The sequence below is a fragment of the Scaptodrosophila lebanonensis genome, unplaced genomic scaffold (genome assembly GCF_003285725.1).
Source record: "Scaptodrosophila lebanonensis strain 11010-0011.00,11010-0021.00 unplaced genomic scaffold, SlebRS2 tig00000043-arrow-pilon, whole genome shotgun sequence".
Classification (NCBI taxonomy): domain Eukaryota; kingdom Metazoa; phylum Arthropoda; class Insecta; order Diptera; family Drosophilidae; genus Scaptodrosophila; species Scaptodrosophila lebanonensis.
The window spans coordinates 6,895,859-6,911,835 of record NW_022060545.1 but is presented as its reverse complement, the minus strand read 5'-3'; the positions used below and the strand labels follow the sequence as shown (position 1 = coordinate 6,911,835).

The 15,977-nt window shown below is 41.0% G+C and overlaps 5 protein-coding genes across 6 annotated transcripts; 4 read left to right on the top strand and 1 right to left on the bottom strand.

The window, feature by feature from the left end:
* Positions 1–1,812: 1,812 nt before the first annotated feature.
* LOC115622355 (carcinine transporter) lies at positions 1,813–4,080 on the top strand. Its single transcript, XM_030516270.1, has 3 exons — positions 1,813–2,574; positions 2,813–3,005; positions 3,060–4,080. The coding sequence occupies exons 1-3, from the start codon at positions 1,845–1,847 to the stop codon at positions 4,078–4,080; spliced, it is 1,944 nt and encodes a 647-aa protein (XP_030372130.1). The 5' UTR covers positions 1,813–1,844.
* A 635-nt stretch (positions 4,081–4,715) lies between these two features.
* On the top strand, positions 4,716–5,917 carry LOC115622354 (glutaminyl-peptide cyclotransferase-like protein). Its single transcript, XM_030516269.1, has 4 exons — positions 4,716–5,171; positions 5,234–5,344; positions 5,413–5,623; positions 5,685–5,917. The coding sequence occupies exons 1-4, from the start codon at positions 4,716–4,718 to the stop codon at positions 5,858–5,860; spliced, it is 954 nt and encodes a 317-aa protein (XP_030372129.1). The 3' UTR covers positions 5,861–5,917.
* A 444-nt stretch (positions 5,918–6,361) lies between these two features.
* LOC115622687 (glutaminyl-peptide cyclotransferase) lies at positions 6,362–7,819 on the top strand. The gene is made up of 6 exons (XM_030516712.1): positions 6,362–6,378; positions 6,449–6,572; positions 6,637–7,038; positions 7,098–7,244; positions 7,299–7,506; positions 7,565–7,819. Exons 2-6 carry the CDS (start codon positions 6,486–6,488, stop codon positions 7,744–7,746), a joined length of 1,026 nt encoding a protein of 341 aa, XP_030372572.1. The 5' UTR covers positions 6,362–6,378; positions 6,449–6,485; the 3' UTR covers positions 7,747–7,819.
* On the bottom strand, positions 7,749–9,117 carry LOC115622686 (ribosome biogenesis regulatory protein homolog). Its single transcript, XM_030516711.1, has 4 exons — positions 8,908–9,117; positions 8,593–8,845; positions 8,043–8,536; positions 7,749–7,984 (listed from the first exon to the last, which is right to left on the bottom strand). The coding sequence occupies exons 1-4, from the start codon at positions 9,057–9,059 to the stop codon at positions 7,837–7,839; spliced, it is 1,047 nt and encodes a 348-aa protein (XP_030372571.1). The 5' UTR covers positions 9,060–9,117; the 3' UTR covers positions 7,749–7,836.
* Positions 9,118–9,646: 529 nt separating this feature from the next.
* LOC115622680 (INO80 complex subunit D) lies at positions 9,647–12,870 on the top strand. Of its 2 annotated transcripts, none has more exons than XM_030516699.1 (4): positions 9,647–9,806; positions 9,987–10,121; positions 11,680–12,213; positions 12,273–12,870. In XM_030516699.1, exons 1-4 carry the CDS (start codon positions 9,689–9,691, stop codon positions 12,671–12,673), a joined length of 1,188 nt encoding a protein of 395 aa, XP_030372559.1. In that variant the 5' UTR covers positions 9,647–9,688; the 3' UTR covers positions 12,674–12,870. The 2 variants fall into 2 exon arrangements, with proteins under 2 accessions (XP_030372559.1, XP_030372558.1); XM_030516698.1 differs by lacking the exons at positions 11,680–12,213; positions 12,273–12,870 and adding exons at positions 10,374–10,976; positions 11,043–11,593.
* The last annotated feature ends 3,107 nt before the right edge of the window (positions 12,871–15,977 follow it).

The following is a 15,977-nucleotide window of genomic DNA, read 5'->3' as shown; positions in this document are numbered from 1 at the left end:
GGCAAAGCTGCCATTGCGCACATTCTTCCAAAAGCAGCAGGATTCCAAAATGGCCATGCCGCACTATTCAAATCATCATGTCGTGAACTCTGTGTGGATAGACACTCCACAGAAGCAAACACACACAAACACACACGCACAGACACGCACAGACACTTTCGCTTTATGGAGAACCCGGTCTTTGCCACACAGCTGGCGGCACTTTATCCTTGCCAGCGAAATAGAAACATTACCGCTTTGTGTTGTTTTTACAATATTTATTCAAGTCTCTCAGTCCGTGTCTGTTGCTTGAGTTTTGTTTTTTTTACAGTTCCTTTTTTTTTTAGATATTTTATTAAATGCAGTGGCTTGTTAGAAGTGCTTCCTTATCTTTGGACACTTAATTTCGAATGTGGCGCGCACATATTTATGACACTGATTTATGTGGCATTGACATTGCCGCGTAGACGCTTTTCTTGTTTGGCAGAAAGTCGAAAGACATCCTAATAGCACCGCATGACCGTCACAGCTGAAAGACTCGCCAAGACTGTCGTATACATAGGATGAAATTGTGGTGCTTCCTTAGCCGCTTCCTTTTCGAACAATAGCTTTTATGAATGAAAGTTCGAATGGCACATGCGCTGTGGCTGACTGTGCAACATATGCAACAGGCGGTTGAAACTTTGTGACAGAAACTATTAAAACGCACACTGCGCGCTTCATTAAAGCCGCAGCCAGTATAGAAGTCGGTTGGTTATTGGAGAAAGTCAAGTGCCAACGGGTCGTATGCGTAAGCTCCAATTGAGTGGATGCAGCACTTTGCGTTCGCATGTGCCACAAACTGCTGCCATTTAATTATATTAGCCACTCCGATTCAATGCATTTGGCTTAATTAGACAAACGACTTTGTGGATGAGACACTATGTTGACGCAGGGGCAAGCATGCCAATAGCCGCTGGCTTGGCTGGTTACTTAAAAGTCAATTAACCTGACGTACTCGACTTGCTTGCAATGACTCGCACCATTTTAATTAATGGTCGTCATTTCAGAGCCTCACTGCTAATATCCTGGGGGGGGGGGGGGGCAATGTGGGAGTTTCGTTGATGTTTTCGCGCTCCACTTGCTGCCAAAACGATTAGGAAAGTCGCTGGTAATGCCAGCCAGACCATGGCACAACGGACACTACGGCGCCAGGAAGTACCAATGCGATTTAGCAAAACCAACGAAGAGAAAATTTGATGGAATGAAAGTTAAATTCTTTCTGTTTACAAGTATTGCGATTCAACGGCAATAAAGTTCAGATTCTGCCAAATATAAATGGTGACGGCTCTTAATTCAAATCAATAGACTGCGAAAGGTAGGAAAAATAAGACTAATTAAATGTCAGTTACGATGTGTAGATTGTTTATCAGAGACAATGGGAAATGTCATAAATTATAATAAGTATACAAGCAAATTCGACTAATGACAACTAATTTATTAATTCATGAAATTTACTAAAAAAAAAAGTATATAGACAAGTGCATGCCAGATTTAGAATTTTCTATTGAATTTTCTTTCTGTCAGATTAGCTGCTGGCAGAGCCAATAACTCTCCTCACAGCAAGATATCCAAGATTCAAGTGTTTGTAAACAGTTCTGTAAAGCTAATAAGTATAAGGAAATCTGTAGTTTAAAGGATCGACTTGGCGGGGAAATAGTCGTTTATTAAATATCGTAAAGTCTTAAAAGCATATACATACAAGTATATATGCAATAGATTCTACGAAAATGGCTGAGCGAGGTAGTTTTGAAGATAATGCTGAATCAAAAGATAATAATGGCACCCAAAAGAAAAAAAAACATGAGGTCAAATATGGTGACTTGATGACCACTAGTGGGGCCGCCCTAGCACCTCTGCCTGCACACGTACGGGAATCGTTGCAACACTCCTTTGCCGACATCTCACAGTTCCTCGATTTTGACGATCTGTTGCCACTTATCGGTGAATTTGGCGCCTATCAGAAGCTTCTATTCCTGCTAATGATACCATTCTGTTTTATTGCTGCATTCATTTATTTGGGTCAGATATTTATGACGTTGCCGCCCAAGAATCATTACTGCCACGTATTTGAGCTGCATACGATAAAGACGGAGGAGGAACGGAAGGCTCTCTCCATACCCAAAGAAGCCGACGGAAGCTATAGCCAATGCAAGGTGTACGATGCTAACTGGACGCATATACGTTCGGATGTAAATCGTCCCAACAAGGCCAACACTTCCTGGCCAGTAATACCCTGTCCGGGTAAATATGTTTATAACATAGAAGAGGAGCCATTCTTCACAGCCACCATGCAGTTTCATTGGGTCTGTGAGAATCGAATCTATGCTACATATTCGCAAATGGCCTTCTTTCTGGGCTGTGTTGTGGGCAGCTTATGGTTTGGCTGGTTTGGAGATCGTTGCGGGCGTCTGGCGGCTGTGGTTAGCAGCTGCGCCATTGCCATTGTCGGTAGCTTTATCACCTCATTGTCCAATGAATTTAGCTCATTTGCAACGGCACGTTTCATAGTTGGCCTATCGTTTGATACTTGCTTCACCATGATTTACATATTGGGTAAGGTATGAAGTCTTTAAAGAAAATTAGACAAAAATTTACGAAATTCTATCAAATCGTCTTTAAAATAAGTGTACCCGTAACTAAAAGCAGGTTACACCCTAATTTTTTGGAGTTTCTTTTTAATAATTTTAAGTAAACTTTTGACTTTGAGGAAAATAATTATTATTATTATACATAAATATGAAATATTAATAATTAACTGAAGTTAACTTATAAACAAATTTTTATCTTGCAGTGCTTGAGTATGTTGGACCCAAATATCGAACGTTTGTGGCCAACATGTCCTTGGCCTTGTTTTATTCACCCTTCACCTGTGCAATGCCTTGGCTTGCCCTGCTCTGTGGACATTGGAAAAGGTTTTCGTTACTTATGTCGTTTCCCATTATATTGGCACTGTTCTCGTACTGCATTTTACCAGAATCTGCACGGTAAGCAATAATAGTATATATATAATGATATAGACTGGCAACTGTAATCACCAGCTGGTTGGTGTCTGTGGGCCAGGCAGAAGAGGCCATCAAGATCTTGAGACGTGTGGCCCAAGTGAATAAAAAGACTGTACAGCCTTCGGTTTTTGACCATTTTCGCAATAGCTGCAGGGTTTTCTACAAAGAGGAGATTGATGGCCGAAACTTTACGGTGTTCTCGACTTTCAGGCGGCATCGGCTTTGTCGGCACATGCTGCTGATGAGTCTCATTTGGATGGCGATGTCACTGCTCTATGATGGACATGTGCGGGCGGGTAGTGTATTGGACAATAATGTCCTTATTATCTTCACAATAGCCTGCGCCACAGAGATACCCGGAAATTTGCTGCTCATTCTTACTCTGGATCGCGTGGGGCGTCGCTGGTCCTCCTTTATATCAACCATATGCTCGGGCATATTTAGTCTGATAGCTGCCAAGCTAAGTAGCGCCTCGAGTATGATTGTGGCTGCTATAGTTGGGCGCTTTTTTGCCAACATCAGCTACAACATTGGCCTACAGTGGGCCGCTGAGGTGCTGCCTACGGTGGTGAGAGCTCAAGGTGTCGCCTTTATACACACTCTTGGTTTTATGGCTATGATGACGTCACCGCCCATCATTTATTTATCGCAAGTCTCAATGTCGTTGATGCTTAGCATACTGGGCTGCGTGGGCATTGTGGCCGGAATCCTCACTCTGCTGCTTCCCGAGACGCTGTATCAGGACTTGCCACAAACTCTTAGCGATGGCGCTGATTTTGGCAAGGAGCAGAGAATCTGGCACGTGCCCTGCTGTGGGCCGGGCTCGCACCGCCACCGCCGACCGAGACGCATCTGGCACACCGGCTCATCGCTGCGTACGTTGTCGCGGGATGAGTACCGATCGAAGAAGCTGCATCGTAATGCCATACGGATACGGGCTTCGAGAGCATCTGCGTCTAATCGCACCTCCATTCCTGTACGTACGGACGAATCGATCGAAGATGAAATCGAGGAGGTTCACCAATCATATAAATACGATAACCATTCTAAAATATGATAAAACGGCTAACAAAATAATATAGTATATTATCTGTGTTTATGTAAAACAATTTTAGAACTTCATAAAAATGTTCATCATATACCTATATTGTAAGCAAAGTTAAATACCATTAAAAGTCAGGTTTTTTGATATAGACTGTATTAGTCTTAAAGGGTAATGTATATTTTGAACTGCTTTTTTCAGAGAGAGAACGAGAAATAGAACACAAATTACTGGTGATCTCTTTTTCTTAAAAAAGACATACAATGCTATGAAATACCTGTAAATATGCTAGGTAATAAATATGCCTTCCGAAAGTACCGTTCTCATCGTGTGTTAATATTAGAACGCAATTTAAAAACCATTTTTTGCTGTGAATTAGGAAAAACAACGAGACATTTTTTAACCAAACATTTGATGCACTTGTTTAATTTTATATTAGATTAGGAAATAATGTGACCATTTATCATATTTTTATATCTTCTATCCATATTTATTCATTTGCTATTCTACAATTATCATTACTTTCTCATTAGGCAGCCCCCGCCACAGCGCGAAATGTGAATTCGTTCCGGCGGATGCATGTTAGTGGGCCTCTTTGCATGATCGGTGGCAGCTTTAGTTGCTCGCTGTTCGTACTGCTCTCGACTCCAATGATTGCTAAGGTTGTTGTAGGCGTTTGCTTCGCATATTTAGTGGTAAACTTATTCTTCTTGAGGTTGCAAGAGCCTACAAAAGATTTCCCCGATGATGAGGAACATTTTAATGCGACCTTGTCCAACATTTTGAAGCCCCGCTCACCAGGCAGCAAAGGGCATGACGAGGTTCGTGACTTTCTATTATTGGAACTGAAGCGGCTGGGCTTTGATACCCATCGAGATGAGTTCGTTGATGAAATTACGTTTACGAACGTTATGGGAGTCATGAATCTGGGGTCACCAAATTATTTAATGCTCACCTGCCACTATGATACCCAACGAAAGCGAGGAGACAACTTTGTGGCTGCCACAGACGCTGCTGTTTCGTGTGCTATGTTGCTTAATATGGCCAAAACCTTGGGTCCGTACCTACGTGAGGTGTTCAAAAATCGCGGCGATATTGGTTTAGTGGTAAGTAAGAAGATGGAAGCAATATGATCCCAACGTAGTATACTTAACCTTTTCGCATTTAGCTAGTTTTCTTTGATGGCCATGATTTATTGGAACTTAGTGTGGATGGCGAAAATGGTTTGTATGGTTCGCGTCGTTTTACTGAGAGCGAGCCTCTGCCGCTTGAAAATATAGTAAGTAGAATATAAATTGCTGTAAACACCATCAACTTATATACATAGTTATTAATGTGTATCTACAGGAAGTGATGATTGCTCTCAACTTGATTGGCGCCCCAAACCAATCCTTCAGAAGCCATCATGAGAGTACATTTAGCTTGCATAAAATGATGGCTGAAATAGAAGAGGCTTTGATAGCAGAGGGCCATATGCAAAAAAATCACAAGCTGTTCCATATAGTACAGGATCACAATAGGGACTTTGAGGACGATCATTATCAGTTTCTTAATGAAGGTAGGTCCTCAATATACTTGTATTAACTAAATAAATATAATGGGCAAATTTCTTTGGATAGGCGTGCCTGTAATGCATCTGGTGCCCCATACTTACCCAAAAGTCTGGAATACTGTGGATGATAATGCTGAGAATCTGCACTGGCCAACAATTCAAAATATGAATGCAATCCTTCGTCGATTTGTCCATCAATATATTGAAAATCACGATGACTACGTTTCCTTCCGGGGTGATTAATATTTATATTTGTCATAATTGTCGAATTCCTAATAAAAATGTAAAATGTTACATTTTCCATTTTTTGTTCCTGTTTTTTTAACTAACAGTTTCATCTTTAGTCTGTTTAGGGGTACATATATATATATTGTCAGAAATAAAAAGTGGAATATAAAACTGATCAACATGCTGCATAAATAGTTTAAATGCCCACTGAAAACTTTTTAAATCGCCCTCGTATAACAATATTTCAATTGACGATAGCTGTCTCAAAAGCTCAATAGGCGTTCAGTTGCCGTTACACTACCAATATGCGCTCAAAGCTTCATCAGAAGAAAATAAATAAATACATACGTATGTATGTATGTATTTGTAAATAAGGCTAAGCTCTCGCATAGTTTGTTTGCGCGCCAAAGAGACGAGGCACAAAGAAACAATTTAACAGCTGCACGGAACAAGCTTAAACAATCCAAAAAAAAAAACGTACGCATTTTATTGTTTAACACATCGAGATCAGATAGTGCATATAACATACTCATGTATGTATATACATACATATGTATAAGCGCTCTTTCTGAACCCAAACGCGACACGACTTGATTGTTTCAGTGCTTCACCAGATATCGACGCATTCAGTCCACAAACAATGCCGTCGAAGTCGCTGTTACTGCTGCTGCTGTCAAGCCTACTCTTTATTTGGCTGATAGTTGGCGCTGATTCCGTTCAGTCAAACGTAAGAAAAGCCCCGATGTTGACAAAATGTTGACTCACCGACTGTGGTAATTAAACTTTATCAGTTACAGCCCCATTGGAGCGACGATGAGAGCCATTTTAATAGAACACTGAGCAATATTTTGGTCCCACGCGTCGTTGGCAGCCAGGGCCACCAGCAGGTCCGTAATTACCTCATACAGACGCTTAGCGACCTTGGTTTCAAAACGGACGTAGACGAATTCAAGCAACGAGTTCCAATTTTTGGGGACCTCACCTTCACCAATGTGCTGGGCTGCATCAATCCGCAGGCGAAGAATTTTCTGGCGCTCTCATGTCACTATGACAGCAAATACTTCCCCAACGATCCTGGTTTTGTGGGTGCTACAGATTCGGCTGTTCCCTGTGCTATTTTATTAAACACGGCCAAAACCTTGAACAGCTATTTGACGGCACAATTTCAAAATCGCACCGATCTGGGTTTGATGGTAAGTCGAATTATTGAATTAATTCAAAATATGGTTGAGCTTATCTTTTTTCACATTAGCTGATATTTTTTGATGGCGAGGAAGCTTTCAAAGATTGGACTAACAGTGACTCAGTGTATGGCTCGAGGCATTTGGCTACCAAACTGGCACGCTCGCGCACCGGTCCAAGTGTTGGCGGACAAACTCCTCGCACCATAGATCGCATCGTGAGTAATGGGCGAACATTTGAAATGCAGATGCACTAACGATGACTCTTGTAGGAAGTGCTCGTGCTGTTGGATTTAATAGGCGCACCCAATCCGAAATTCAGCAGTTTCTATGAGAACACACACGCACTGCACCGTAGTCTGGTGGAGATTGAGCAAAGGCTGCGCTCTAGTGGTCAACTGGAGGGCAACAACAACATGTTTCTGAACCGACCCTCGGGTGGCTTTGTTGATGACGATCATCGTCCATTTTTGGAGGAAAGTAAGTGCCATCTTTGATCATTATAATCAGAATAGTTGTCTTAATATCTCTAACTTAGATGTGCCCATATTGCACTTGATTGCAACTCCGTTCCCAGACGTCTGGCATACGCCTCGGGATAATGCCGCCAACTTGCATTGGCCTAGCATTCGCAATTTTAACCGCATTTTCCGCCTCTTTGTCTACGAGTACGTGCGTCTGCACAAACAACCTGTAAACTTACGTTACTATCGGGCATAGGCTTCATTTCCTTGTGGCTTAAATTTATTGTAATTGTAAAGTATCTGTTTGTTAATAAAAATGTTCTAGCTAAGGCAACTGCAATTTTATTTAGCGACGTTTACGACCGGCCGCTGCCTTCTTGCCAGGCGCACGTTGGCCCCGATTTCCCTTTGGCTTTTTGCCCACTGCCTTGCGACTTCCCTTTCCCTTCTTGCTAGATTTCTTGGCGGGCTTATTACCAGATTCAGCGTCTCGTCTACAAAAGACATTTTAGTTAATTTAACTATCTTCAAAGGCGGGCTCTAAATACTTACGCCAAGCGCTCGTCTTGCTTTTGCAACGATATCGCCTTCTCCACATCTAATTTAGGCTTTTTGTTTAGAACGCTCTTGATGAGATCCAAATTGGCCTCCTTTTCGGGCTGATCTGCGATATGCGATTGCTTGCGCTTGGCACCAGGTATCAACTCCTTTACGCCCAAACCTCTCGCCTCCCTTTCTTTGGGCAGCTTGTTTTGGAATTTGCCAACCGATGCTGTCGATGACTTGGCCACTGTTACGGCCGTAAGCAGTTGACTTGATGTTGCAGCTTCAGGTCCCAGATATCCACTGCGTGGCATTTCGATCTTTTTTGCACGCACAATGTTTTTCATACGCTGTATCTCATTCTTGGCCACCTTCTCGTTACGCAGGTCCATCTTCTTTTGGAACATATCGGTGTTAGGATCAACATTTTGGGGAACTTCCAGGACCCAATCTTTATTCTGCTCAGCCTCTGCGCGTTTAAAGCCATACGTGGGCACCCATTTCTGCAAAAATACATAATAAATTAGACCCTGCTTTGTAGTAAATTTACTGCACGTACATCCAGCACTTCGTCGTAGGTTTTTTTCTCCTTTTTCTTCTTAGTGATGCCCTTCTCCTTAGCAAACTTCTCCCACTTTGTCAGCACACGTGGACCAGGCGGCTTACGCATACGCGGCAGCACTGTCGTCGGCTCTGGCAACTTGGCTACAATGCTCTCATCCACGCGCTCTGTGTTCAGCTCCCAGATGGCGTTCACCAGCAGCTGAGTGTTGTCGCGGGTTAGTGCACGCAGGTAGTTTTCCTTTTCAGCACTAGTGAAGTAGATTTCATTGATATTAGGAACGGTTCAACAAATGACCCACCTGTCTCTTACCTGGCAATCTGCCGGTCATCCAAATCATTAGGATCTGTGATAAGTAAGGTACCCACATCAAGACGGCATTCCAGATGTTTTTCGACTGTGATTGGTTTATATTTATCCAACTCTTTCCTATGCTTCTCCAAAACTTCCTGTACTACATCCATTTTGTGCAAAAGATTGTTCCAAACAAAGTCGAATAATACACGTGCGCCTGCCCACCGCTTACAACACTGGCACTTAGAGAAGTGTTGTTCAGAATAAATAAATTGAACTGAACCTGGGATTCAAATGAACTACTAATTTGGTTCCATAATGTGTTGTTTTTATGTCGCCAGAACGCGTTATTCCGGATATTTGTAATAAACTATGATCAAAAACATTTTTTTTTTGGATTAATTGAAATTGTAATTATTTCATTGATAAATCCATTCTTGAAATAATTATATCAGAACTGGGCCAAAATAATATACGAATAGAATCACAATTTTAATTCACTATTCACATATTGGTAACTTTAAGGGCCAGAGGCAATGTCATTGTGAAGGTTGCTATTTTTATGAAAGAAATATTTCACAAAATAATTGATGATGAAAGAATAAATAACAATCTAAGTTCATTTTATTGAATTGACTCTGAAGACAACAAACTATGAACTGTGGATATTATTGTTTTCTACAGTACGGTCACACTGCGTATGGCAAGGGGACAGAGACCAAAACAATTACGAAAATAGGCTAAAAGAAAACGTGAAAATTTATGAAAAACTGTGAAAATTGTGTGTGGCGCATTGAAAATGGTGCTAAGATCGGGAATTATTATTCCCTTTCAGTTTCGTGATACCAAGAAGTTGCTAATGATAGGTGTGCCCGAAGAAAATAGAAACCTCAACATCTGGGACTTGAAGAATGTTGGTAAGCGTTGGACGCACGTTGGTTTACTTTGCTGCCACAGTGCAGGTCATAAAATTTAATTGCCTTCAAGTGTGTATAAAGAGGACCCGCACCCCTGAAATTGAGTGGAGCCTGTATCTCCATATTGGGAGTTTATAATTAATATGAAAATATTGAAGATTTCTCGTCTGTATATTTCAGTGCGTGCCGCCTTTGGCATATACAACTTTGAATTCCGGAACAAAAAAATTGGCTTTAACATACCCGACGAACTGCTGCTCCACTACCTGGCGCAACGACACGATCTTACCAATTTCGTTATAGAAATCAGTCAAGGTAAATATGAAGGTGGTAGGCACCCTAAACATAAGTTAGCAACGTTTTAGATTTTAAGAAAAAGTGCTCGGGGTCAAGCTTTTGATGCCCAGTTTGTGTGTGTGTGACTGCAACCCTCCACCCATCCATATTAAGAATACAAAAGAAAAGTGTGTACATAAATATATAGACGCGGCACATGTGTTTCGCTTGTAAGTCTCTGCGATTATTCACTGTAATAAAATCAAATTGTAAAATGCTTTATTTTTACAGCTCTCGACGATGGCCATGCCAAGGAGATGCTCTCCTATGAGCCATCCTGCTCGATGGCGGCGCTGAAGCAACATCATGTGCCACTACCGCAGCGTTCTAGTGAGAGCTCAGCACACGACTATGTTGGCGGTGGAGCTCCCTGTCCCACATCACAGCCCAATTCCCCAGCGCTCGCCGTTTGCCATGAACCAGCTGATTCACCGTTGGAACACACAAACAATTCCTCGGATCGTGTTAGTATTGCGGACTCCACTCATAAGTTGCGTCTAACACAAGTCTATGAGGAACGCACGCCAGAGTCACTTACGCAATCCATAGATCCCATGGATATAATACCTAAGGCAGAAAGCGAGTCAGAGGCAGACCGCGCAGCGCGTGCTGCACGTTATCAGATGCGGCAGGAACAACAACATCATCAACAGCAACAAGCGGCGGTGCAGGCGCACGTCGCAATGCAACACACTTTACCACCTCAGCAGTTCTTCCCCAATTATACACATAGCCTATTAGGCGGCTCAGTACCCTCGGCGACGAGTACGCCCATGAATGCACCAAATACACAACAGCCGCCGTACACGCCCGGTCTAATGAGTCGATTTCGAAGTGAGTAGCAAGAATATGAACACAAGAAAACGTTTTTGGTAAATTCCAAAATAAATTATATTTTAGAGCGAGGCGAACGCATGTCCAAGGATCAGAAGGAATTGTATGTAAAATTTTTTGAGGATAATCCCTGCATGTTGTCCAATCATCGACGGCATGATGGTCTAACAGAACCATTATGGGCCAAGCTAGCGCACATGTTGAACAGCGTGCCGCAGGGCGCGGTCAAGAATGTTGAGGATTGGAAACAGACCTTTGATGCTTGGCGCTATCGTATATTCATGTACACGCGCTACAACTCTAAGTTGAGCATGGCGGAAACCACCGATCCGAAGAATTACAAGCCTCTCACAGCCACTGATCAGAAAGCCTATGCCATGTGGACGAGTCATAAGCAGATAACGCCACAGGATTATGATAAAATGGAGATGTTTGTGCCTCTGGACGAATCGACGACAGCCACAACGAATTACGACTATTGAGCAAACACCATGCTGTGTACCAACGATAAACCCAAGCCCACTGCAGCAGACCAGTGCAAATTAACACGATGATAATGATGATGTGTACTTTAATTATAGTTAAGAGAAAAATACATATTGTTTAAGTACCATAAACTGTTGCGTTTTGTGTATCAGCTCTGTAGCTCCATTTAAAGTAATTTGATATAACCATCTTAATCATAATCTTTTTATACTTGCAGTTTACGATGCAGCGTTGGACAGCTACGTGATGCATCCACAGTGTCGTTGTGGTGCGCAGAAATTAATCAACGAATCGCCCACGCCCGAGCCTACAAATTTGTGCCAGCAACCGAATGCCATAGAAGCGCCGAGTAGTGCCTCAGCCGTTGCTCTGCCATCTTGCGATGATGACGAAGAGCAGGACGCCATGAAATTTCGCATTGATAAGGCAGGTAGCACTAATTCAGCGGATCTACCGATGCCAGCCTATGAGACCTGCAATCCAAAAATGGACTATGACACACAGGATGAGTTGCCGGACTCTCCGCACTCGCAGCATCATCTCCAGCAACCGCAACCACCACCGCTTCCACCACTCCATCATGCTGAAGAGGAGCGTCTACAGCATGAGTTCATGGTGCAGCAACAGCAGCAACACCATTATCTGCAACAGCAGCAACATTTGGCGATGTTGCAACAACAGGAGCAGCAACAGCAGCACCAACAACAACATAGTTTGCCCATTGCACCTCCAAGTACCAACAATATAAGACGTATGTATAATTCAACTGTTATAATCAGGTTACTTTAAACTCAATCCAAAATATTGCAGAACGTAAGGAACGCATGTCGAAACGCCAGAAGGAGCTGTACGTGCACTTTTTGCAGCAGCATCAATTCATCAACGATCATCGCCGCAACGATCCGGTTTTAGATCCCTACTGGCTAAAGCTCGCCAATTTGCTCAATGCTGTGCCGCAGGGCGCTGTCAAGCATGTGACTGAATGGAAGCAAACCTTTGACAATTGGCGCTATCGTATCTTTCTTTATGCACGCTACAACTCCAAATTGCAGGACGATGAGGCGCAAAACCCACGCAACTGCAAACCGCTCACACGCACCGACAAACAGGCCTATAATATCTGGATACGAAATCCAGACACCGCGCCACCTGACCTAGACAAAATGCGCAATGTCTTTATTAATTTGGAGGACACTACGCAGCAGGACTAAAAGAATACGCTTGCGAAAATTGCCATTTTAGTAGACAAAATTGGTACACATACAATAATTGTTTCCCCGTGTTTTTTGTGTTTTTAAGTGCATTTCCTCCTGCTCTTGCCAATTAGGTTAGTTTCAAATATTTGCTGATCTTGCGTTCTATGTGCCGAAAAAATTGCTTACATTTCCGTTAGTCCGTTTGTCTTCTTGAAACCTTTTTAATATGCAAATGATGTATAACATTTATATTTCTTAAAAAAAAAAACTGCAAATATTTGAAATTATTAAATAAGTTGAAAATGTTTTTATCATCAAGCATTGCTTTTTAATATTTGAAAATTCTGAGAAATTATCTTTCGTTGAATTACGGCCATGAAATGTTTGCGAGGCATACAGAGAAATGATCCTTTTAAATTATTGGAAAGAGCAGTTGAGCTTCGGTGCGCCGAAGATGTCGTTTTTTCTGGTTTTTTCTTTGTTATTTTTTAATATGTATTCATATTAAATGAAGAGTTTTTACTTGTATGCAGCGGCTTTCGTTTTCGGGGGCGTTCTGCTCGCACTTGTTATGGTCAAAGGAGATTGCTGCCGTTTTTTATTCGTACACGCATTTGTATGTACATAAGAGTGTATTATTCGAGTGCAAGTTCATTCGCTTCAGTTTGAATATTTGCATAAGTCAAAAATTAACATTGTTGATGAACGAAAACAATGTGTGGACCAGTCGTAAGTTTATACGATATTGCTCGTATTTGTACAAGTCATGAAAGTGTTTGTTACATATTATTTATAGTCGAATTAGCCAATTTCGGGTTCGGCACAATAGAATGTCTGTGTTTTGCCCAACCCCATCGGAATGGCTGACATACCTATTGCATGTATTGTGTGTATATACTATATATTTATCTGGAGTCTGGTTTCTCAATCTGTTGCCTGACACCCCTCCACCCCCGTTCGTTGCGTTGATTAATTTGTTGCCAGCGGCAAATCGAATCGGTATCTATATATGTATCTATTATCCCCTACACATTAATAATATTTATGCATAAAAGTGTACGCTCAATCAAATGTGATACGCTCTTTGATTTTTGCTCCACACGTGCCATGCTGTAGACTTTTGATTCTATTCTATTGCTATCTGGAACTCGACTAATTCGTTCTTCTGCAATTTGTTTCACATTTTCTTTAATTACCCTTTGCCGATTGATACAAATTTACAATGCATTGGTGGATTTATTAGCTGGCTTTTGACTCTATTATAATTTCTTATAATATATTGCCTATAATTGTGTGCAATTTGTGCAAAACGGCGAAATAGTACGAGTACTCGTATGCAAAGTGCGGGCTCCGCAATTGAGAAATCGTGTTTATAAATCTATCAGAAATGTGTTACATAAATTATTAATTTAAATGCACGTATCAGCATTAAGAGATATTACAAATGAATTGTAAACTGTTGAGGTGTCTCCCTCCCAGTTCGCCTTTTATCTGTGCCTCCCTTCTACCAATTGCCTTTTCTAATAAAGATAAATGAACATTTGATCATTAAATCTGCTGGAGACGTTGAGTCGAGGTATTGCCTCGCGACTCGACTCGACTCGACTCGACTTGTCTTGACTTGTGGGCAGCGGCTTGTTGTGGCCAAGCTGTCGTTGTCTCTGTCATGGCATATCTGTAGCATTCAGTCAAGCGTTCAAGATCAATATTCAATATTATATATAGTGCGCGTCCTACCCCGCCTCTCACATAGGCCGCGTTATTTGACAAGCTCCGCAAGGTGGCAGTGGCATAAAATATGACAACTGGGGGCCGGGTAGGGAAACAAATTAACGCGTGGTAGCCGCCAAATGACTTGTTACTCGTGTTTGTATAAAAAACCTACTGAGAAACAACTTTATATAGACGGGCATATGTATATACTTATAAATATATGTAGATGGAGGGCCAATTACCCGACATCAGTCATATCTGTTTTCCACGCACTTAATCGACGTTTATCAGCTGCAGTTATGGTAACAGATGTACTTTTTAATTCATTGCATTAGCAGTCGAGTAATTGTGGCAAAAACACCACATTATCGATTTTTAATTAGCCATAATTTTCAATAAACATTTCTTTATACATATTCATGATCATGAAAGATAAGAACTTGCTAGAGTTTCTTTGGAATTGCATTAAATTTTTGTTTGGATTGTGAAGGAACCATACTTTCACTCAGAAAAGTTTGAATATTGAATATATACTGAATATATATGAAAATGTTTACCCTTTAGGTACAAAGTATAGTTTGATATAATCGTCTTGATGTTCCATTTACTTTAACGCTAATTTATCAAGAACTAATTATAACCGCTACTAAATAAAATTTGAATCTATGAATTAATAGGTAAAGCAAGTGGAACATATAAGCCGTACTAGCCCGACTTTGAAGTTCCTGTACCCAGCCTTACATTATTGTGCGAATCTTTTACTATGGAATATGATATAGTAATATCTGCTGGAAATCCATCATATCAGAAAAGTAATATCTGATTAGATAGCTACCAAAAAAACAGTACGACATCAGTCTAGTACTTAGACAGTAAACAATACTAGTTTATCAAATTATATTATAAGGCGACACTCTTATTCCTATTGGATTTTAAAAATATACCACTTTACAAGGTTGTTTGTCATGATCGCAAAAAATAAACGATTTATGAAGAGCTTTTATAAAACGAATAACAAGATATACGTAAGTATATTTTTAAGCTTTCAGGTTAATAAATACTTTTATCGCACGCACACATTGCATATTGCATTAAGCTTGAAATATATTTTTAAATTGTATTTTTATAAATTGACGTACATGCTGAGTTTTGCTTCAATTTGTTACATTTATTATATTATTAGCATAGTATATATATATATTTTTTTTTGCATTCCTTGCGCAAACTTCTACCTCATCGCTCACTTCCAAAATAATCCCACACTCTACTGCAAAATTAAACCAGCCTCCTGTCGAATCCACAAATTCGTCAGATCAATCATACAGACAAAAATGCAGTTTACAGCATCTAAACGCGATAAAAGAAAAAACAACAACGAAATTCACAAATCCGATAAGATCAGACATCAGACCAGTTTATCCAGCAACTAAAAGAGACTTCAGTCAACGGTTGTTGCAGGCCTCTTAGGCTTAAATCTGTTGACTTTGCATGACGCATACGAGTATGCCTGTGCTACCCAATTGCCAAGTCTGGTGTATATGCTAATCGATCGTTAGGTTGATTGATATGGATTTTACATTACATTTACATTAATTATCGTCCGTTT

Coding starts and splice junctions, on each gene's coding strand:
- LOC115622355 (XM_030516270.1), top strand. CDS start 1,845: ATGACCACTAGTGGGGCCGCCCTAGCACCTCTGCCTGCACACGTACGG. Junction 2,575..2,812: donor CACCATGATTTACATATTGG/GTAAGGTATGAA, acceptor TTTATCTTGCAG/TGCTTGAGTATGTTGGACCC. Junction 3,006..3,059: donor ATTTTACCAGAATCTGCACG/GTAAGCAATAAT, acceptor TGTAATCACCAG/CTGGTTGGTGTCTGTGGGCC.
- LOC115622354 (XM_030516269.1), top strand. CDS start 4,716: ATGATTGCTAAGGTTGTTGTAGGCGTTTGCTTCGCATATTTAGTGGTA. Junction 5,172..5,233: donor GCGGCGATATTGGTTTAGTG/GTAAGTAAGAAG, acceptor TTTCGCATTTAG/CTAGTTTTCTTTGATGGCCA. Junction 5,345..5,412: donor CTCTGCCGCTTGAAAATATA/GTAAGTAGAATA, acceptor GTGTATCTACAG/GAAGTGATGATTGCTCTCAA.
- LOC115622687 (XM_030516712.1), top strand. CDS start 6,486: ATGCCGTCGAAGTCGCTGTTACTGCTGCTGCTGTCAAGCCTACTCTTT. Junction 6,573..6,636: donor CTGATTCCGTTCAGTCAAAC/GTAAGAAAAGCC, acceptor AAACTTTATCAG/TTACAGCCCCATTGGAGCGA. Junction 7,039..7,097: donor GCACCGATCTGGGTTTGATG/GTAAGTCGAATT, acceptor TTTTCACATTAG/CTGATATTTTTTGATGGCGA.
- LOC115622686 (XM_030516711.1), bottom strand. CDS start 9,059: ATGGATGTAGTACAGGAAGTTTTGGAGAAGCATAGGAAAGAGTTGGAT. Junction 8,846..8,907: donor GATGACCGGCAGATTGCCAG/GTAAGAGACAGG, acceptor CTACTTCACTAG/TGCTGAAAAGGAAAACTACC. Junction 8,537..8,592: donor CCTACGACGAAGTGCTGGAT/GTACGTGCAGTA, acceptor GTATTTTTGCAG/AAATGGGTGCCCACGTATGG.
- LOC115622680 (XM_030516698.1), top strand. CDS start 9,689: ATGGTGCTAAGATCGGGAATTATTATTCCCTTTCAGTTTCGTGATACC. Junction 9,807..9,986: donor CTGGGACTTGAAGAATGTTG/GTAAGCGTTGGA, acceptor TGTATATTTCAG/TGCGTGCCGCCTTTGGCATA. Junction 10,122..10,373: donor CGTTATAGAAATCAGTCAAG/GTAAATATGAAG, acceptor TTATTTTTACAG/CTCTCGACGATGGCCATGCC.